Consider the following 19243-nt stretch of genomic DNA (forward strand, 5'->3'; position numbering starts at 1 on the left):
CACTTGTCAATGTTTAGCCATGTTGCTTGCCACAAAAGCAGTGAACTTATTTGTTTCTTACCTTCAGCCGTGACACTGTTAAAACCTTCAATGAGGAAATCAACAGTTTCCACAAAGAATCTCTGTGGATGCATAAGCTTCACTGTGCAGTGTCCTTCCATTGTCAAGACCTTCAAAGAAAGAAAAACTTATCATTGAAGTAACCAGAGTGTAACTCCAGCAGATATGTATTAAATTCAGCGTTGGTTTGAGCATATGTATTTTTGCTGCCAGTTTGGCCATATGTTGCTGGTTGGGCAGACCCTAAAGCATGAACAAGAAACTGCAGGACTGACTGATCTTCAGGAATGTTTCCAGTTTTTTTACTCTCAAAAAAGGCACCGCTGACAAAATCTCGGAGGATTTCCTCTCCCATTTTCAAGCTGTCCAATAGGTCACTTTTATAATGTACTGTGCAATGTCAGTGCACTTTATAAAACCTCAGCTGGTCGAAATTGTCTGGAGCACTCCACTATACGGCGTCCCTCATTGCCCGAGTCCCTTTGGGACGTAAACCCCCATAAATAATACTTAAAGTTTTATGATGTACGTGGGACCAGGAAATCAGTGAAAATGGCAAATAACTGTAAATCAGAGGAAAACAACGAATACAAGGATTTCATTACATTTATCAGCTGTATGCTCTCCATCTACAGCAGTTCCCACTGAAATAGAGCTGCACGCGAAAGCAAACAGCCAGTCTTGGACGGCTCGAGGGGTGTTACTGCATGTATTTATTATCTTTCTTGCAATTTGCTGGCTTGCCAAGCTCTGTTCTCGGCAAAAATTACATTTAGATTCGGAGTCTAATCCCTCAATCTGACTGAACTCTGTAATCTCCTATAGTGTCTTGTTAAGATACAGACACGCATTTAGGTTTTGTACAGCCACTGTGGGGGTGTGGGAAAGTTGCAAAGAAAAAGAATAGGATACTTTTGTATGCACAGTAACCTAAATGTAATGCCAGACCCTTTCACACGACTTCAAGAAAACTGGTTCAAGCCTGCTCAGTTGGGGCTCCATATGCACAAGGTACCTGCTTGATATGCTTAATTCAACACTTGGCTGCAGTTGGTAATATTCGCTGAACAGGTATTTATAGTGGGGACAATCTATGGATTGTAAAAAAAGATGTGTCCCAGTGGTCAAGACCATGCAATACGAGCAGCTTCATATGTCAGCAAAGTTGAATGCAGGCAATCGTACAAAAGAACAATGGCATTCAAGCACAAACTGAAATGAAAATTGCAGCGGTGTTCTCTTGATTTAGTGTTCCAAGTATCCATTTGTTACATTTTACCCTGTTTATAGTGTGCTGATGTAAATAAATTACCTTTGGTAAAAATGATAGCGTGAACTTGTTGTTTCCGAAGTTACTGCACCACTCCTGCACAAATTCACAATGGATATAGGGTATATGACCACACGGCGATTGCTGCCACTCACTGGTTTTGCAGTTACCTAAAATGTAGCTAATAAAATTTTGATATTGCACTCAAGATAATGAAACTAATCACTGTAGCCATTTCACCAAGACTTGCAATTCCATTTGGCTGCAGGTGTGTTGGGGAGAAATGTTTGGTTACAGATGGCACATTCATTTATCACTTACTGGCACTCCTGTGCCAAAGAGAGTTTAGATTCAAATGCAATGAAGCAAGATGGTGGCATATGGGGGTTAACATACCAAGGCGGCACGTGGGCTACGAGAGAGACCATACAGGAGGGCTCCAGAATAATTTTAACCACCACGGGTTCTTAGATGTGCACTGACGTCGCACTGCACGCAGGCATGTCTGCATCTCGCCTCCATCGAAATACAGCCACCACGGCCAGGATTCAATCCTGCGACCTTGTGCTCAGGAGCTGAATGCCACAGCCAGCAAGCCAGCACGAAAGGTGCAACGAAACAAAAATAAAATTACTTTGCCTTTGAACAAGTCATGAAAAATATGTTGAATAATTAGGCAGCAGTAGCCACTTCGTTGGCGAAAAGCCTGTGAGAGCTGGAGTACACTTCAGACTAGCGGAGCTAAGAACGTAATGTGGAACTATTGTACAGCACATTTACTGTAATTAAAAAAAGGCTCTCTGAAAATGTTAACAGCACTGAAAGTGCTAGCTTAATCAAATGTTCCCGTCTGAGTGTTTATGTGAACAAAGCAGTTGCCTAGCCTTATAGTGCTTTGCTAGGGCTGTGGAGGCACTCAATGGCTGGGAAGTCAGCCTAGGGGGCCCAACACATGACCTAGTCATGCTGTGCAAACATGCGCCTAAAAAATTCTGAACATATGGTGCACACGCATTTAGTTTTTTCTATCTGCCTGGAAGCAAACCCAGCCTTTTCGGAAAGCACATGCGATGAAGTTGAACCCCCACTGCAACAAAATGCCCGCCATTCTTAGTCGGGGCCCTATAGGCCTCCTGTACTGGAATACTGCTGAATGCACCATGGCTCTTTCAAATGGCATGCTGCAGAGGAACAGATCAAGGTTTTTGCACATGTCCTCATACAACTCTACCCTTGTGCACAGAAATATGCAAGGAGTTGCAAGCAGTCTGCCACTAATCGCACTGCAACAAATTCACTGCGTCAACCTAAAAGCGAACGACAGGACGACTGTTGTAGCAGCTGTCAGAGTCAACATGGACCAAAAGTGACCTGGCAGACACCTTGAGACAAGAGGACTGCTCACTCCTTGCCTTGCCCTTTCTCAATGGTGTACAGCAGTTGACCATGTCACTTCATTTGAAATGCGGTTGTTTGCCTGTGGTTTACATGAAACTTGAAACATGTGCGAGCAGAAGTAAGAGACATGAATGCTGACTACACTAGTGTTGTGTCAACCAGGCATGCTAGTGCAACAAAAAAAAAAAAGGCCGGTTCAGCTACAGCTTGACAGCAAGGAGCTATTGTAGGGATCTAAGCTAGGTATTTGCTCTGGCTGTACTTAGGTTTTTGTGTTAGACAACCTATGTGTCTAATGAAAGTAAATGCATGTGGCTTCCCGCCATCTCATGAAGCGACTATTAAACTGACAGTTACCCCAGATGTCTCTTAAACAGCTCCTCACCATAAAAAAATGGCTGGCGGTTTAGCATTGCTAAGCATGAAATATTGTGCGAAAGCATGGTCTTTTGCAGATGGACACCACTGCCATGTACCTCAAAGCGTGATCGAGGTGTCCATGACCCATGGAGCCAGTTATATGCTTTTCCTTTCCTCAAAATCAATGGAGTCTAAACCATTGGTTTTGAGACAAGGAAAGGCACATAACTGCCTCAATGGGTAGGTAAGTGCCACAGCCTACTCTCAGTGCAATTGAGGTGTCCACTGCTGGCGTTCTTCGTCGGTTTCTGCAGCGCATCTCACACGCTGCCGTTCTCTATTGTTGGTGGTGCTGGCGTTTTTCCTCAGTTTCACTCGACCAAGCTTCACACACACAGACAGCGCTGAAACCCGGGGAGTGCAGCTAGAACTGCTTTTGCACTAAAATATCCATTATGAGGTCTAACTGAAAGTAAATGCAAGTGGCTTCCTGCCTCCTCCTCACGAAGCGACATTACGCTGACAGTTATCCCAGATAACGTCCCTTAAACAGCTCCTCAATATAAAAAAGTCCATTATGGGGCCAAGCTGACAGAACAATGCTACTGACTCACTATTTTGAATGCAAGTGTAGATAACGCAAAAATGCTATCCACATCAAAAATATGCTGGCATTTACATTGCAGCACACTCCGCAATTGGTCGGCTCATTCTAGCTTCACACTTTAGTCAGTCAATGCTTGGATTTCGTATTCCCCAAAATTTGTAAACGGAGTAGAAGGCAATGCTGACAACGATCATTACACTGCCCTTGGAGCTGCACAGTTGATACTGTACGACAGTTCTTTCCACAACAAAACATTTTTCGTATGTTATCCCACTTTTATGAATTCTTTATGAAGCTAAATTGAATTTCGTCTTTTCATTAAGTATCAGAAAAAAAGAATTGTTAAAATTGTGTGTCTGCCAAGCAGGTATAATGAGTATGCTGCAATTTCACTTGTAACCTGAAATGACCACCGTGTCCACAGACGACTCGTGCAGGCACTAGTGCTAAAGAAAAACACCACTCATGATGATTGACGGTAAGTGTTACTTGTACGCTTATTACCAAATGGCGAAGTTGCAACACGAAGAAAAAGTGCTGCAAACTGTGCCAATATGAAGTGTTGCTGAGCATCTGACCAAAGGAACTTGTTTTGGGCTATAGTTAGGGGTGTGTGAATAGTACTTTTTCTAAACCAAATTGAACACGAATATTATAGCCTTGCTACTGAGTCGAATATGAATAGTTTAGCTAAAAACCAAATCAAATACGAGTAGAATATTTTTAAGAATGTTCACTACTTGTGGGAATATTCAATGAGCAAATCGTGCGCAACAGTGAAGCGCTGCTTTTGCAGTTATAGCTGTATCTATTGAAAGACGCAACTCTGATCTCCATTAGGGGGTTGCAACATGAAGTCAGAGTATTAACTTTATCGTTATGCGCATAGTTATGCACATAGAAGAAGTACCTTTTGCTGGATAACGGAAGAGAATAAACTAGTGTCACACCTCAGAACATGAGACGGGCGAGAGCTACGTACGAGGCATGGCCTCAGAGGTCGGGCATAAAGGCCAAGTTTGCTGAACCTGCCTGGACCCTGCCATGTCGTCCAATCTCCAAGGCCATGTATGCAGATAATTAACACCGCCTCACGAATGAACCGCACCGCGAAACAGAACCCTCCATCCCGTGCATACCGATCACGGCAGCATGATACACAGCACGTATGGCCCTGTTTTTGGAATAGTCGAGGAAGAAAAATATGGCAGGTCTTATTAGAACTTCACACCATTTACTCAAAAGGTATTTGAAAACTTCATGACATATTCAAATTGTTTCGAATAATTTTGAACATACACTAACTGATTCATTCGAATAATCAAATAAGAGGATATTTGATTCGGTACTCAAGATTTCGGAATATTCGCACAACCTTAGTTATAGTTGGTTATCTTGAAAGGAGGCTAGCACAAACAGATGAACTTATCCTATTGGTTCTTTCCGTGAACGTTCTAGTTATACAAGCCATTTCTTCAGTAATGACACCATGAAAGTGCATGTAACGAAGGCCTGCAGCACTTCATGTACGCTGCTGACCATACTGTAAATTGGGACATTCAGTTGATAAACTTTATTGGCAGACATGAGCCTCCTTGGAATGGACACTTTCCAGAATACTTACAGTTAGGTTCTTTGGCTGTGTGGAAAGTCCTTATGGAGAAATACTAGACAGCAGTGCTGGTAAGTTTCCTAGCTGCAGGCATGTGTGAAGGAGGTGTATATATGCAAGCTAGCAGGAGGTCTCAGTGCTGCACTGCCTTGATAAAGGACTCACCATTGTGCAGAAAGTTAGGCTGCCTGCAAGGTTTTGCAAACACGCAGCAGTTGCTACAAGCTCACTGTTCGCAGAGCCCAGTCATCCATTCGCATCACGATGCGAATGTTGTTTCTAACAACAGGGAATGGGTAAAAAACTGAAGGATTTTTTTGTGCAACCAGGCTTGAAATTTTGATGTGTAGTATTAAACTGCACAAGCAGAACAAGCATGACATTGCTAAATAGTAAATGAAGAATGCCCTTACCAGTTAGCATTAGAGTTGGGTCACTTACTTCTAGCATGTAACTTTCTTAAAACTCTTTCCTTAAAGGGCCTGTGAAACACTGATTGACTGAAAGGATGCCGGCTATACTTGAGGTGTATTTTTTAATAATACAAAAAAAAATTACAAGAACTGGCATGTAGGAACGGGAGTTATTCAATGAACAAATTTCAAAATACAAGCAAACAAACTCTATTTTCGCGGTGCTTCCCATTCGCATTTCACTTTCCTGATGACGCCATTGGGTGGGTCCAATCAAAACAGCCTATCTGAGCACGTCACGGAAGTTTGCCCACCATTGTTGCCTGTTCGCTTGACTCATTCCTGGCAAGGTTGGCAGCGTCGTTTCCATGGTTACAGTTAACAACCAAGTGGACACCCAACTGGTCCACCGACGCTACCTTGAGGGCTCCTCAACAGCCAGTTTGCTTGTAAGTATGGCAGACATCGCGTCATTCGCTCGCTATGTGGACTTCATTCTAACAGTAGATCAAGCTCGTCATGAAAGTGGATACAATGTGGATGCGGAGAACCAACCGTGCACCAAAGTGTTGGCTGAGTGATGGCTTCAATCCGTTCGACCCGGAATTTCTGTCATCTTAACATGTTACGAGTACAACCATGGGTAGCCTACTGACGTCCCTGCCGCTGATGCCAAGCACGCACAATTGTGGTCAGTAGCTAACTCTAGTGCTGTACCTAATCATCGCACTGCGGGCACATTTCAAGCTGTTGGAAACATCAGCAGTGTTTCTCATCCTACCATGTGCCAAGTTGCAGAGTGCATCTGAATTATTACTAAATCTATGATTATGAAGGAAGCCAACAGCCACCGAAACCAAGGTGCATAAGGGAATGTTTCCATTTTTTTTTAAGCGAAAAGCTTCACTAGGCTCGTCAACACCGGGTGTGGCGTGCGCCGTGACCAATTTTAGCCACACTGCGCATGCGCGAAACTGAGCGACGTCACACGGAGCGCAGGTGGCCGCTGCTGCCGCAGCCGTCGTCGCCGCCTCGCGCCGACTCCATCGTCTGAGCATCACCGCTTCTCCTCCTCGCCACCGTTTTACCCTTCGCCGCTGCCGTCCCAAGAGGAGAAAGCTCTTTCGCAAGGCGTTGCGAGAACGCGCGAGCGGTGGCGGCGGCCATAGAAGAGGCGGGCATCCTCGCCATCATTTCACCTTTCGCCGCAGCCATGCACAGTGCACATTTCAAAGGAGGGGTATATAAGGCGCGCTTGCCCGTAGAACAGGCACAGACACTCGCCATGGAAGGAGAAGAAGAAGCAACAGTCAGACTGCGCAGAAACACCGATCCAGCAGTGGTAGCTTGGGAGTTGGCTGAAAAGCAGCGAGAGCTTTTCGCTTATCCAGGCGTAACCTTAGATAAGCCACAGCCGTTTTTTTTTTGTGTGGGGCTGATCAGATTAATAGTGTAACTATTTTATCGCTTAAAGATAATAGATTAGAAAGCAGAAGAAAAAAACCACATGCCGCCAGTGGGATCCGAACCCACCACCTCCTAATTTCGCATCCAGTGCTCTACCAACTGAGCTACATTGACGGCTGTCCAATCTTCTGCTTTTGGGGCACTTATGAAGCGTGTAACCTAACCTTGAGGGTGTTCACCAGTGCCACCCTTGTCCATAGCAGTGGACGTAGTACATCGTGTATTATTGCGAGTGTGACGTGGAACGTCAGCGAACGGTGAGGGCAGAAGCTGTGAGAGAACCCTCTTCATGCGCCCATTTTTCTCTCTTGCATTCACGGTTGTAAATATTGCCAAAATAGGAAGGTCTTCAGCAGATCAAAAAAGTCAGTGCATATTTATGCTTTGCCTTCTAGCCTTTTCATTGAAGTGAGTACATACTGTATGAGTGGCAGAGTGTGGAATGGGATGTAACTGCAGTATCTTGTATTATCATTTCCACAAGAGAATACAAATGACTCACCAATGGCTGCAAAATCTGCTGAAAGCCTTTGGCAGCATGCCTCCCCAGTTTTTCATCCTTCAGTAGTTCCTTAAGCTAAATGACAAAGGAAAGCATTGCATCACAGCACTATACACAATGTCCTGAGCACATGTGCAGAATCTCCATTTCAATAGATTTCAAAAATATCTCAAAGACATGACATGGCCAAGTACACACATTGAGTCAGCTATTACTAGAAGATCAACCTGGCTTTCTACATGTTACATTCTGATAACACAGATGAACCTCGTTATAGTAATGAAGTTGAAGAGGCTCTGCGACTTGTTTCTTATAGCTGTTGCTTCGTTAGTGGCATGCGACTTTGGGAGCAACTGCCACATGCCAACAGGCTTACTTGCCACTATGTATACCAAGAAAAAAATTGGCAGTGTTTAGTGAGCTGCTGATGAACATTGCAAGACCCTAACCATAACAAGGTTAGACTATACACAGTGAAAACACTTTACTGTAATGACATAAAAATATAGTGGCTTTCTTTGCCCAACCTTCAAGGGATGTGCACAGCTAAGCTTGAGAAACAGTGGAGTAAGACAAGCACATCTTTGAAGCAAGCCAAACTTACCAATTTAGTATACGGAGCCAAATTAGGGTAGCCTCTAAGCAGAAGTGCTTTGGTCACCCATAGAAGCAGCTCAGTCTTGGGCAGTGTCCAGTCAGGCTCAAGGCTTGGCTGTATGCAGCCCAAGATCTTCTCTAGGTCAGCGTCTGACAGCTTGTTCACATAGCCAGCCAAGCACTGGGCCACAAGCTGTGTGGGGCACCGGCAGTGGGCACCAGTCAGCAGCTCCGCAAGACGCTGGTTGGCAGTCAGCAGTTCCGGCCGCACATGGCACACAATGCTCTTGAGCAAAAGGAGAGAGCTGGTGGCCTGCAGTTAATAAGTGGCCGGTGCATGAACAAGAGGGGCTGTAGATGGAAGGCACCGAGTCACACTATTTTCACACTGGAATCTCAAGGACACAAAGTTTAACACCTAAACACAGTGAAATGCTGATAAAGCACATGAAATTACAAAATGAACATGAATTCACAGGTAAATTATGTCTACATGTTAACTAGAGCGGCACCTCCAGGATGCAAAATCTGAATACCACAAAGGTGTTAATTTCTAAAACAGAAAAAAAAAAAACTAGCCTCAGCAAGCAGGCTGGAACTGAAAGGCATTTACATGCGTGAGGCAACTAAAACACTCTACCTCTGAATTCTATCCTGTGCACCTCCGCCTGGAGGAAATTTCACTTTTTCACAGCTCATGTGCTCTCCAGACATTTGCTCCTGAGTGTACACCAGACACAATATGCACTATCCACGATGTATTATAATTGTCAGTAACTTGCTCCTTTGTAATAAAAAAAATTAGGGGGACACTTATCTGCCTTAAGGATATGGCGTGATAGCGTTGATGGGTCCCTTCAGCGGACTCTCCACACACAGACATGGACACTGAACGAAGATGACACACACTTTATACTGCTAGCGTGCCATCTTTTGGGCCAGCGGCATAATCAGATCGCAGGGTTTTCCACTGGCCATCACATGCCGGCAACACTATGCCACGTACCAACATGCACTTTGCTACTTGCTTAATTACTACTTTGGTAATTAGGACCTCTCTAGTCATACACATACTCATTATTAAGATACCATTTTACATGAAAGACCACACGGCATACATGCAAACCCCCGCCGGTACCCGAGCCGTTCAAGTATGCCTTGCATGGCCTAGGGATAGTGTGTCCGACTCGCAACTCAAGGGATCCAAGGCTCAAATCTTGAATAAAATTCTTGAAATTTTTCTTTAAGTGGCAGTCATTTACTTTATAAAGTTGCATCATTTGAGTACGCTAGCAGACAGCACGCTGTTGCCGTTAGCATGGGTGCACCACAGTCATAATTGTGGGTTATTGATAAGCTGATCTGTTGCCATGTTTTATACATGAAATTATCGATACATCGAACAATTTCGCGATCCCCTTCAAGTTCAATATATCCAGGAACGATGGTTCGGTTTATGGGATTTAACAACCCAAAGTGACTCAGGCTATGAAAGACGCCATAGTGGAGGGCTGCGGTTCATTTCGAGCACCATAACCACTGAACCACCGCAGTGGCTATATCCGGGATCGATTGCACAGATTTGTCCACTTAAAAACAGATTCCTTGACTCATTTCACACGCCTTTCTCGATGCTATCTTTATATACAAGATTTTTCAGACTTTAGTGCGTAATTTTGCGTCCAGATTTGTGCAAATTGCACCTTGCAAACATGAGATATGATAGTGCTCAGGCCACATCCACACACTACATGGACACAGTGCCTGAAGGGGATAATGGCAAAAGGTGCTGCCACCGTCATCCACAAAGCACTCAACTCTGCAGTGCAACAGTCTTAGATCACACCGATTTTTTTTTTAGATCAAAATATTGTTTCCCATATAAAGTACTGCTTCCTTTAACCTTTGAACAATTGGTATCTTGAACTTGGAGCAAATTATTGGTGGCAAGTTATAATTAAAGGCAAAATGTTACTTACAAAAGATGTGTCCATGCATAATTCTTCAACATGGGAAATAATGTCTCTCATATCTCTGTAGCAAGAAAGAAAACTGTTTCAGAACCCATTCTGCAAACTTAGGAAGAAATTCAAACTCACCTGCCGCTGGAAATTTCAGAGAGCTTCTGCACTAGAACTGATACTTCATGAAAGGTTTCGAAGCTTTCATTTCCATGCCCACATTTCATGGCATCCGTCCAAGCAAACACAACCTTTCTGAGCAGTGACACATGGCAAAGGTTCACTCCATACTTTTCTGCTTGGCAAGTAATTCCTACAAGGCATTTGGCCAGTAGGTTCCGGTAGACTCTTTGGTTATCTAGCAGATGAAAAGCATAAAAATTCATGAATAAAACACCGAGATCTAGAGACCTGTGCATAACTGTCTGCTTGTGACAGGAGCAATTTAGGCACAATAATTTCACTGCATTAATGAAGTGCTGCAAGCACACTATTAAAGGGACTCTGAAACACCCTACGAGGAGAACACATCCAACTTGCTCAACCACTGCACTGTGATGTCATGAATACCTGAGCTAAATAATACACTTCTACACACAGCAGAGAACCAACAATCACGCACGAACGTTGGCGAGCCCTTCCCAGGGACTTTTTCATGCTCGCACCCTCCTCCGTCGCAGTGCTCTTGCGTATACCACTTGAGAGATCGCTATTGGTTAGATTATTTCAGACGTCGGGCAGCTACCATGGCCACGGCCAGTAAGCCGCATAGCTCCGGCAGGTAAGGAAGCTCTGCCCCCGGCGGTAGGGCTGGCAGAGGAGCACTGACCTTCCAGTGTGCAAAAAGTGACAAGAGGAGAGGGAAAGACAAGACGCTGAAATTCAAATTTTGACTACAGATAACTCAGCTTCTACAAAGCACATCAAAAAAATTATAGCTGGAGGATATTCGTAAAGCAGCGTCCTTTAACATCCCCGGCATACCGCAACTTTATTAGAACCCTTTTAGAGCCCCTTTAAGCAGCACCTGTGATGGCACACTGTTTCACTTCGTTAAATGACCTTAAAAAAAGTGAGCAAACATTGATACAACACTGCATCGCATTTAGGTACTGCCGCACGTCACAGTTAGGTTGCATCACCATGACAACAGTGGTATATAGTGTTACTTGCTCAAAAACAGATATTTCATGCTCACTGCTTGAAAAAAAAAAAGAAAGCAAAATAAAGTACCAGATGAACATTCATTTCCTCCTATAAAAAATTAAGAATAATTAAAGGTCGGTGATTTCGTGTGTTCAAAGCAATAAAGTTTAAATTTGAGCAAAATGCATGTCAAAGACCAGGTTGACCACTTTTTCAGTTGTGAATGCTTAGGTGTCAGATGCTATATCAATACTACCACTGAATATTACAGAGAACTTCGCCAATGATGCTGTTTTTTTTTTTTTAGGAGAAACTTCAATGCATTAAAGGTGCAGTGAAGAGGAATCTTAATTCGTCTTTTTGCCGTGGGAACTCGATCTACACGTTCCGAGCATTCTTAGAAACTCCCGACTTATTGCCCTGTGTGGCCGATTTCCCTAATTAAATCGGATTAACGTCCGGCTCCCGCCTTTATTTTTTTTAATTCTCCCCATACGGTGGGCGGAGTCGACCAACGCGTGGAGTGCCTTTCAGCCAGCTCCATGGAGGCTTTGCTTTCACTTTATTTTGTTTTTTAGGTTTCCGTGAATAAATAGTTTCATTCGCAGATAATATAGCCGCAAAATAAGCCCACAGAAATAAAAATACGCGCGGACTATTTGCTACTACGGATTACTACGCATTACTCCGCCGATGGCGGAGCGGCAAGCCTCCACGGAGCTGGCTGAAAGGCACTCCACGCGTTGGTCGACTCCGCCCACCATACGGAAAGAATTTAAAAAAAAAAGGCGGGAGCCGGACGTTAATCTGATTTAATTAAGGAAACCGGCCACACAGGGCAATAAATCGAAATTTCTAAGAATGCTCGGAACGTGTAGATTGAGTTCCCATGGTAAAAAGACGAGTTCAGATTCCTCATGACTGCACCTTTAAAACAAGAAAAATGTACAATACTGTTTGGACCGATAGCCTCAAATGCTAGTGGCTGGTCCAATGCAAAAATTACTAACAGGTTCAGCTGCAGAGGGTGGAGGGCTGAAGAAATAAATGATAATGTACACGCAACAGTACTACGTTAATAGTACACTGTTACAAAATACACAACAAAAATTAAAAAATACAGGAGGCTCCAAAATAAAAAAAATGATGTAAGCTCACAGAATAACACTGTCACAAAAATTACACAACACAAATAAAAAACTTGGTATCAAAGCAGAATTCACAAAGCAAGAGCTTCAGGCAAAACTTGATTTGACTTGTAATACAAATTTCAGGTCATTTTGAAGTTCCTGGCTACTTTCACCTCGATCGGCAATACATTCCATATTTTGGCTCCATTGAACTCCGTCAGGCATTCACCATATGCACTGCTACATTTGTGAAGGTCAAAATTACAGTTAAATGCTTGCCTTGTACCACAAGAAAATAGAACAAAGATGCTTACTGGAAGGGGAGAATTAGTGCTTATTATTATCATCAAAAATATAGCTCCTAAGATCATGCTGAAGCCCTTTAACAGCTTTGTAGTTTACAAGTTCCACACGATCATCTAGTTCTCTGCCAACAAAGCTCTCCAGAGCAGCAGGAAGCCAATATAACTTAAAATACTGCACAGCACTGGCAAATGGGGCCTCATGCCTGCTTCAAGGGAATATGCATGCTGTGCTGGCTAGCCCAGCCCATACCTACAGCACACTATTTGTTTTATTTTTATTTTATTTTACTTACATATGCTGCTGTCTCCCATAACAAGACATAACAGGAATGCGTACATATAGAAACAATCAGGTTAGAGCAATAAATGTGCATATAAGAAAAAAAAAAGCGCAGAAATGAAATCAACACACATGGTTATAAGCGTACTTAAATGATTCTTTTTTGTTCACAAACATCATGATAACTGCATTCTTGAAATTAACGGGCATCTGCTATTTCTTGCTCAAGTCACAGAGTATTTAAAATGATTTGTTTAGCTTCTTTTGATCAAGAGTTGAAGAGATATCAGAATAAAGGATGCAGTCATTGCATTTAATTGAATTTTAACCGGAAAGTCATCAATTGTTGTAATAACATCGCTGATATAGATAACAAATAAAAGTGGCCATAAACCAAACCCTTGCAGCATTATTATTGTTGTCTTTATTTGCATGTGCACCCTGGGTCATGGCTGCTTTTTGCCGCATTGTTGATGTAGCACAGTGTTTTTGTGATATCGAGCCAGCTGCTATTTATAGCATTCCCCTAGCGAATTAGACTGCTCTGCTCAGTTCCAGTAAATGCGCAAAGGTTCGCTTTTCAGATGTATGACAAGGTGCATGAGTGCGCTTATGTTGATCTTTTTCACGAATACCTCAAAACTTCAAATGAATGCTAGGTACCACCAGATGATCTATGTGCCTTCTTGATCTACACTAAGCTAATACACCACAGCAGCAGGTGAGGTTGTCCCCACAGCAGTGCATTGCATTTTTTTTTATCTTCTTTGAACTACTTCCTACTAGTACAGTCATAACACTATTATTCCTTTGTGACAGCCTTGCTAGTGGTCTGACACAACAGTGCCAGTGCAAAATATGCGAGTTTTTTTTTTCAAAAGGTAAAAAGTTGGGGGTACACAAATTACGCGCAGGTGCAAATTACATGAGTAAATACGGCATACACTTTATATACGCATCAACAAATGACGCCAAATGCTTAGCTTCTAGTTTTTAGATAGTAGTTTTTACGCCAGCTGACACTAATTGCTCACTAGTTTTTGAAAAAGTATTGCAGGAAAAGAATTCTTTCCTTGCCGCTTTTTTTGAACATGACCACGGCGTCATGAGAAGACATAAGTTTCAGGGGCACTGAAATCCATGTGCTGCTTTTTGGCAGTGAGGGGAATACAGACTTGCAAAGAACTCAAAACTTTTAGATGATAGTGAAAGCAGTGAGTGTGACCTGATCCGCAAGATGAGTACTATTATTACTCGGGCTATTAGACTGGTACCTCAGATGTGGCTTGAGACCTGACTTGGAAATCCGAAAGTGTGTGAAGAAATACTCATCAATGTGATGTATTTGGCTGTTTCTATGAACTATATATTCTACCAAAAGCGACCGAAAAAGAATGTGCAATGTCAAGAGAAAATTTTGTCTCGTCAAAAAGAGCGTTCCCTGTGGCTGTGTTAGCCCCAATACACAAGAGCACAGGAAACCAGCTGTAGCTCCTTCCAAAATGAGTCTAAAGGCTTGTCAATGGCACCATAATGATCACCAAATACCTCCGAATGACGGCATAGCTGAAAACATCAAACAAATGTTTAGTGTACAAAGTCCAGAAAAAAACATCAAAAGCTGTCGGTAGTGCGACGAGTGCCACACCGCAGTTCACACACCTGATTGCTTTAAGATTTTTTACAAACAAAAAAAATTTTACTTTAGATTTATGACTGTCTTGAGAGCCGAATAAAATAAAAATTTCTCATATGTGACTTTTCCAGCACGAGCTATTGCTAATTCTTTCCAGCAACTTGGGGCATGCCATGTCGTCATGGACGGCCCAAGGAAGCGAATCGGTTAAAGTGAGCTCTGCCCCTAATTATCATGTAAAATAAAAAAGAAATAAAACAATACAGTGCGCAAGGACCTAGAATGCAGTCACGACTTTTTTTTTTACTGTCAAGCACACAATGAAAGAAGGGTCATGTCAAAAAGAATCCAGAAAAAAGTCTATGGAACAGTGGAGTGTAAGCTCATATGGTCACATGGTCACTTGCTGAAGACAGCTCACCAGATCACAGGCCATGTGGTAGTTCTAACTTCACATGATTACAGCTAAACTGAAAACCACATGACCACATAAGCACTAACTGTGAGGCAGTGTGGAGCAGGACCAATTGAAACAATACAGAAAGCAATAACTTCCACTCACTAGTGCTTATCTTACACGTTCCTTCTCTTCTTTATATTACTGCACTACACTGTAGCACAACAACCCATATATGCCGAAACTTTAGACATCTGAAGAAATTTAATTATTTTTCGATATAAAATGCCTACTTCACTTCACAATTCAGAAATACTTTTCTCAACACCAACTTTTGAGCCATCCTATTATGTAGGATACTAGGCAAATTTGCAACCTGTTAGGTGCGATAGAGCTTCAAATATTTAGCATTGTTCAACATTGACTTTAAAATCACATTTCTCATCACGTACGGTGGTTTCCTGATGACAATGCACAAAAATTATTTGTTTTTCTAGCAAAATTACGACGTAGTCGATGGGAGTGAATTTCAAAAATTCTGTCCAGAGAAGACTAGCAGATCTTTCTGAATGCACACAACACAATCCTTGCACAGGAAAAGTTTAGACCCCCTTGAACCTATGCTAGTGGGCGCAAGCTTTTACATAATAAATTTTTAGAGTTACTGCGCAAAAAAATGGTGTCCTATAGGCAGGACGCTGGGTATGTATTTTTTAATTACCATGCCTACGACAAATGACCCCACACTTTCTGTGATAAACACTCACCTTTAGTTGCGCACACAAAGCTATCCACAACACATGGCAGCACAATGGCCATAGATATTGCACTGCCAGAACAGGCAGTCGCCATACTCAAGATCCTTTCAGATTTTCCAGGGCTGTAACCTAGGTCATGAAAAAGTAGCATAAAAAAACCTGTACGCTAAAGAAATGTGAATATCAATAGACATGAAAGTCTTCCTTTGTACCTTTTGCAATTTCTTGTTTCAGTATGTGCCACAGGTCATATCCTAAGCAATTTGTTCTTGCAACTTGGGCCAGCAACAAAATATGTTCATCCCTGAAAGGGTGCTGTTTCAGTTGAAAGCCTCACAAAGCATAAAAAGAAAGCAAGATTAGAGCTTAATTTCTTTAGAATGCTTCAAGAACACCTACACATTTAATTATAGCATCTTGCAGATGCCACTTTTCTGCTTAGGATTTTCACATTTTAGAGGCACTCGATTATTACAGACACCAAAAACAGCACTGATACACACACACAAAAAAAAGATAACAAGAAACACTTAGTTGTGCAAAGCATAATTACTCACATTAAATAATGAGAATCTCATTATGAGAATAATGAGAATCGTGTAAAGAACCTATGTTTAAGATTGGAGCTTTGCAATTAGCCACAAAAAACTGAATGTGCCATGGAAAGAAAATCCCACTGTGTTTTGCAAAGTCATATGCCAGACTCAAGAGCTGATTGTAGAGGCATTGTATTGCCTCTCATTTTTACCATATCATAATAATGAAAGTAAGTAGTCATTTAAATGGATTATTTCTGTGAAGTTTAATAACTTCACAAAAATGACAAATAATAAAAACACAGCAATCTGAGATGTTTCTATCATACACAATGCAATGAAATTTCATGGTTATATATTCGAAATAATGAAGCAAGCACACTGAATTTGTATGCTATATTTATTAGAATCTAAGTCACAGCCAGTTTTTTGCGCACTGAAGTCCTACAAAGCAATAGGGGTTATGCTATCACAAAGTATTTTCATTTTAATTCATGTCTAATTATACCTACTTAGTCTACTCACTTCATACTTGTATGGGATATAGATTCAAAGTCCAGAACTCATACTGCACCACTTGTTTCCTGATGCAGGCAGAGGTATGGCTCACTGTCAGATGTGGGCAGCTACATTACATTACACAAGGAAAAAACAACCTGAAGTAGGTGTTTGCCCACATACTCTAAATAAATGTAACTGCATGATGGCTGAAGAGACTAACGGTTAATAGATTTTTACATGCCAAAGAAGCACTGCAGGCTATGAAGCATACCACCGTGGAGAACTAGAGATAAATTTCAGCGCCTTGGGCTTCTTCAGCATACACTAAAAATCTCAGTGGTACATGGGCACTTGTACATTCTGCCTCGATCAGTATGCAGCCCCTGCAACTAGGGATGAGCCCATGAACTTGTGTTCAGCAGCAGAACACACCCAGCTACAACATCTACAAAGATACTAAGATAAGTTTACCACACGGCCTTTTTTGTACTCAGCACTCAGCAGTACTGTGCGACATCCGAACGTATACATGGTATGACACTCTTAATGCAGCAATAACAGATACGCAATGACCCTTCTTTTGCTTCATCACATGAATGATCTCTGTAGCATTATCCTCCAATAAGTGCACTACTAAGAACAAAAGCAAGTCATCCCTAGCTGGGAGCTTCAGTGATGGCTCACAAAGACAAACTCTACCGACTGCAGTTGCTCAGTGCCTATGGTGTGCTGCTTTTAAAGGGATAGTGAACAAAAAGTCTGCCGTGGAGACTTCTGGTCCAAATAATAGCTGTGGCACTGAGAGTGACCAAAACAACACTTTTTGAAACAGAAATGAGCAGAAAGTAGTTATCAAAATGAATATCTTTCAAACCACCCCACCTAGCGGCCACCTGTGAATGCTCCCACAATATGGGATGTGACGTCAGCCTTATCTGTCGCAGGCTATCGCCAGCACAATCCACATGAAAGTGAACGCATTTGGCGTGCTTTTGCTGAATTGTACAGTTCATTTTGTTCAGCTTCCTCGTGTCCACGCTTCAAGGTTCTCTGCCTGAATCTCGTGGTCATATACTTTATGTGACTACTTGCCTGATTCAGCCAGAATTAATCGGAAATCCCCATCGTCTGCAGTGATGGCGAACCAAAAAAGCAACATTTTGCAGAGATGGTACCGATAGCGCCATCTCGCGCCCGCCAGAGGAACGAGCGGGCAGGGATTCCTGAACTGTGCACTGCCAAAACTAGAATATACTATACCTACGGCACTGCTGAGGGTAGGCGTGACGTCATGCCCACCAGCTCATAGGCAGGTGTTCACTGAGTGCGGTCCAGTGGCCGCTCACAAAATTCCCAACATACAGCCACCCACACAAAAATAACCAGAATGATGACTGTACACTTGGGTAATCGCATCTTATGAATAAAAATCTAGCACTTTCCCAGTATTTCCAGATTTTCATTCAGTATCCCTTTATGCACTAGCACACAGGCCCAGCCTTGGCGGTCGCAACCACACTATGATGAAAGCTTGCATATAAAAAATTTAGTTTGTATTAAAAAAGAAAGCACCCCACCTTGCACAGGTGACAGGTGCAGCTTTGAAGCATAAAAATGAATTAATTTTACGAAGATAAAATGATGGCCTAGTGTACACAAAGTAGTGAAGAGCAAAATATACACGACTGGTAGATCTTGCCATAAAAGTTTTGACCTTTATGGCTGTCATAGGAGTAAAAAGTGCCTACTGCTCCTTACCCTACTGGAGGGGCATCCACACTTGTTGCCACTTGAAGCAGCACCCCCTTTATGATCTGCAGCTGTGAACCTGTTAAGAAGCCCTTAACTGGAAGGGCAGTGATAACTGCTGCCAGTGCTCGCAGAGCTAGCTCACGGTCATTGCCAGTCACCAAAGTGCACAAGAGGTCAGCCAGCTGTCCAAGAAGTCGATTCAATTCCTGAGTGGCTGCAGAGTTGAAAAGGTGCAATATGTTTGGCTTGCAAACTAGTTTATTGCATGGTGAAAAGACATGCCATTGATGCCAAATGAAACATCCAAATTTGTAATATAAACCACATTCTAACAAGAGCAAGCCTATGCAGCAACCACTCCTCATTACACAAGGCATGAGAATGGTGGCTTAAAATTGTCAGCTCTGTCGTAACCACACAAATGGGAAATTTTTTTTAACCCTTTGACATGCTATATGTACAGAACTCTGTACAAGGCAAACTCGCAGCTTTTTTTGAGAGTGAGTAGCACCTAGCAGTGATCTCTTTGTTTCAGGTGAATTTTGCATCCTTCAT

The 19243-nt window shown here is 42.4% G+C and overlaps 1 protein-coding gene across 7 annotated transcripts in view; it reads right to left on the reverse strand.

The window, feature by feature from the left end:
- The window catches only part of Mms19 (MMS19 nucleotide excision repair protein), a 67736-nt gene that overhangs the window by 1894 nt on the left and 46599 nt on the right, over nucleotides 1-19243 (reverse strand). For all 7 annotated transcript variants that reach the window (XM_089578750.1, XM_089578748.1, XM_089578754.1 and 4 more), the window contains 8 exons: nucleotides 18695-18902; nucleotides 16112-16203; nucleotides 15909-16028; nucleotides 10386-10605; nucleotides 10266-10320; nucleotides 8294-8599; nucleotides 7690-7764; nucleotides 62-170 (listed from right to left, as the gene is read on the reverse strand). In XM_089578750.1, coding sequence (XP_089434876.1) covers nucleotides 62-170; nucleotides 7690-7764; nucleotides 8294-8599; nucleotides 10266-10320; nucleotides 10386-10605; nucleotides 15909-16028; nucleotides 16112-16203; nucleotides 18695-18902 — 1185 coding nt within the window. The remainder of the gene's footprint in view (nucleotides 1-61; nucleotides 171-7689; nucleotides 7765-8293; nucleotides 8600-10265; nucleotides 10321-10385; nucleotides 10606-15908; nucleotides 16029-16111; nucleotides 16204-18694; nucleotides 18903-19243) is intronic.

The sequence above is a fragment of the Amblyomma mixtum genome, chromosome 3 (assembly GCF_055824585.1).
Source record: "Amblyomma mixtum isolate Tamu chromosome 3, ASM5582458v1, whole genome shotgun sequence".
In the NCBI taxonomy this organism is placed as follows: Eukaryota; Metazoa; Arthropoda; class Arachnida; order Ixodida; family Ixodidae; genus Amblyomma; species Amblyomma mixtum.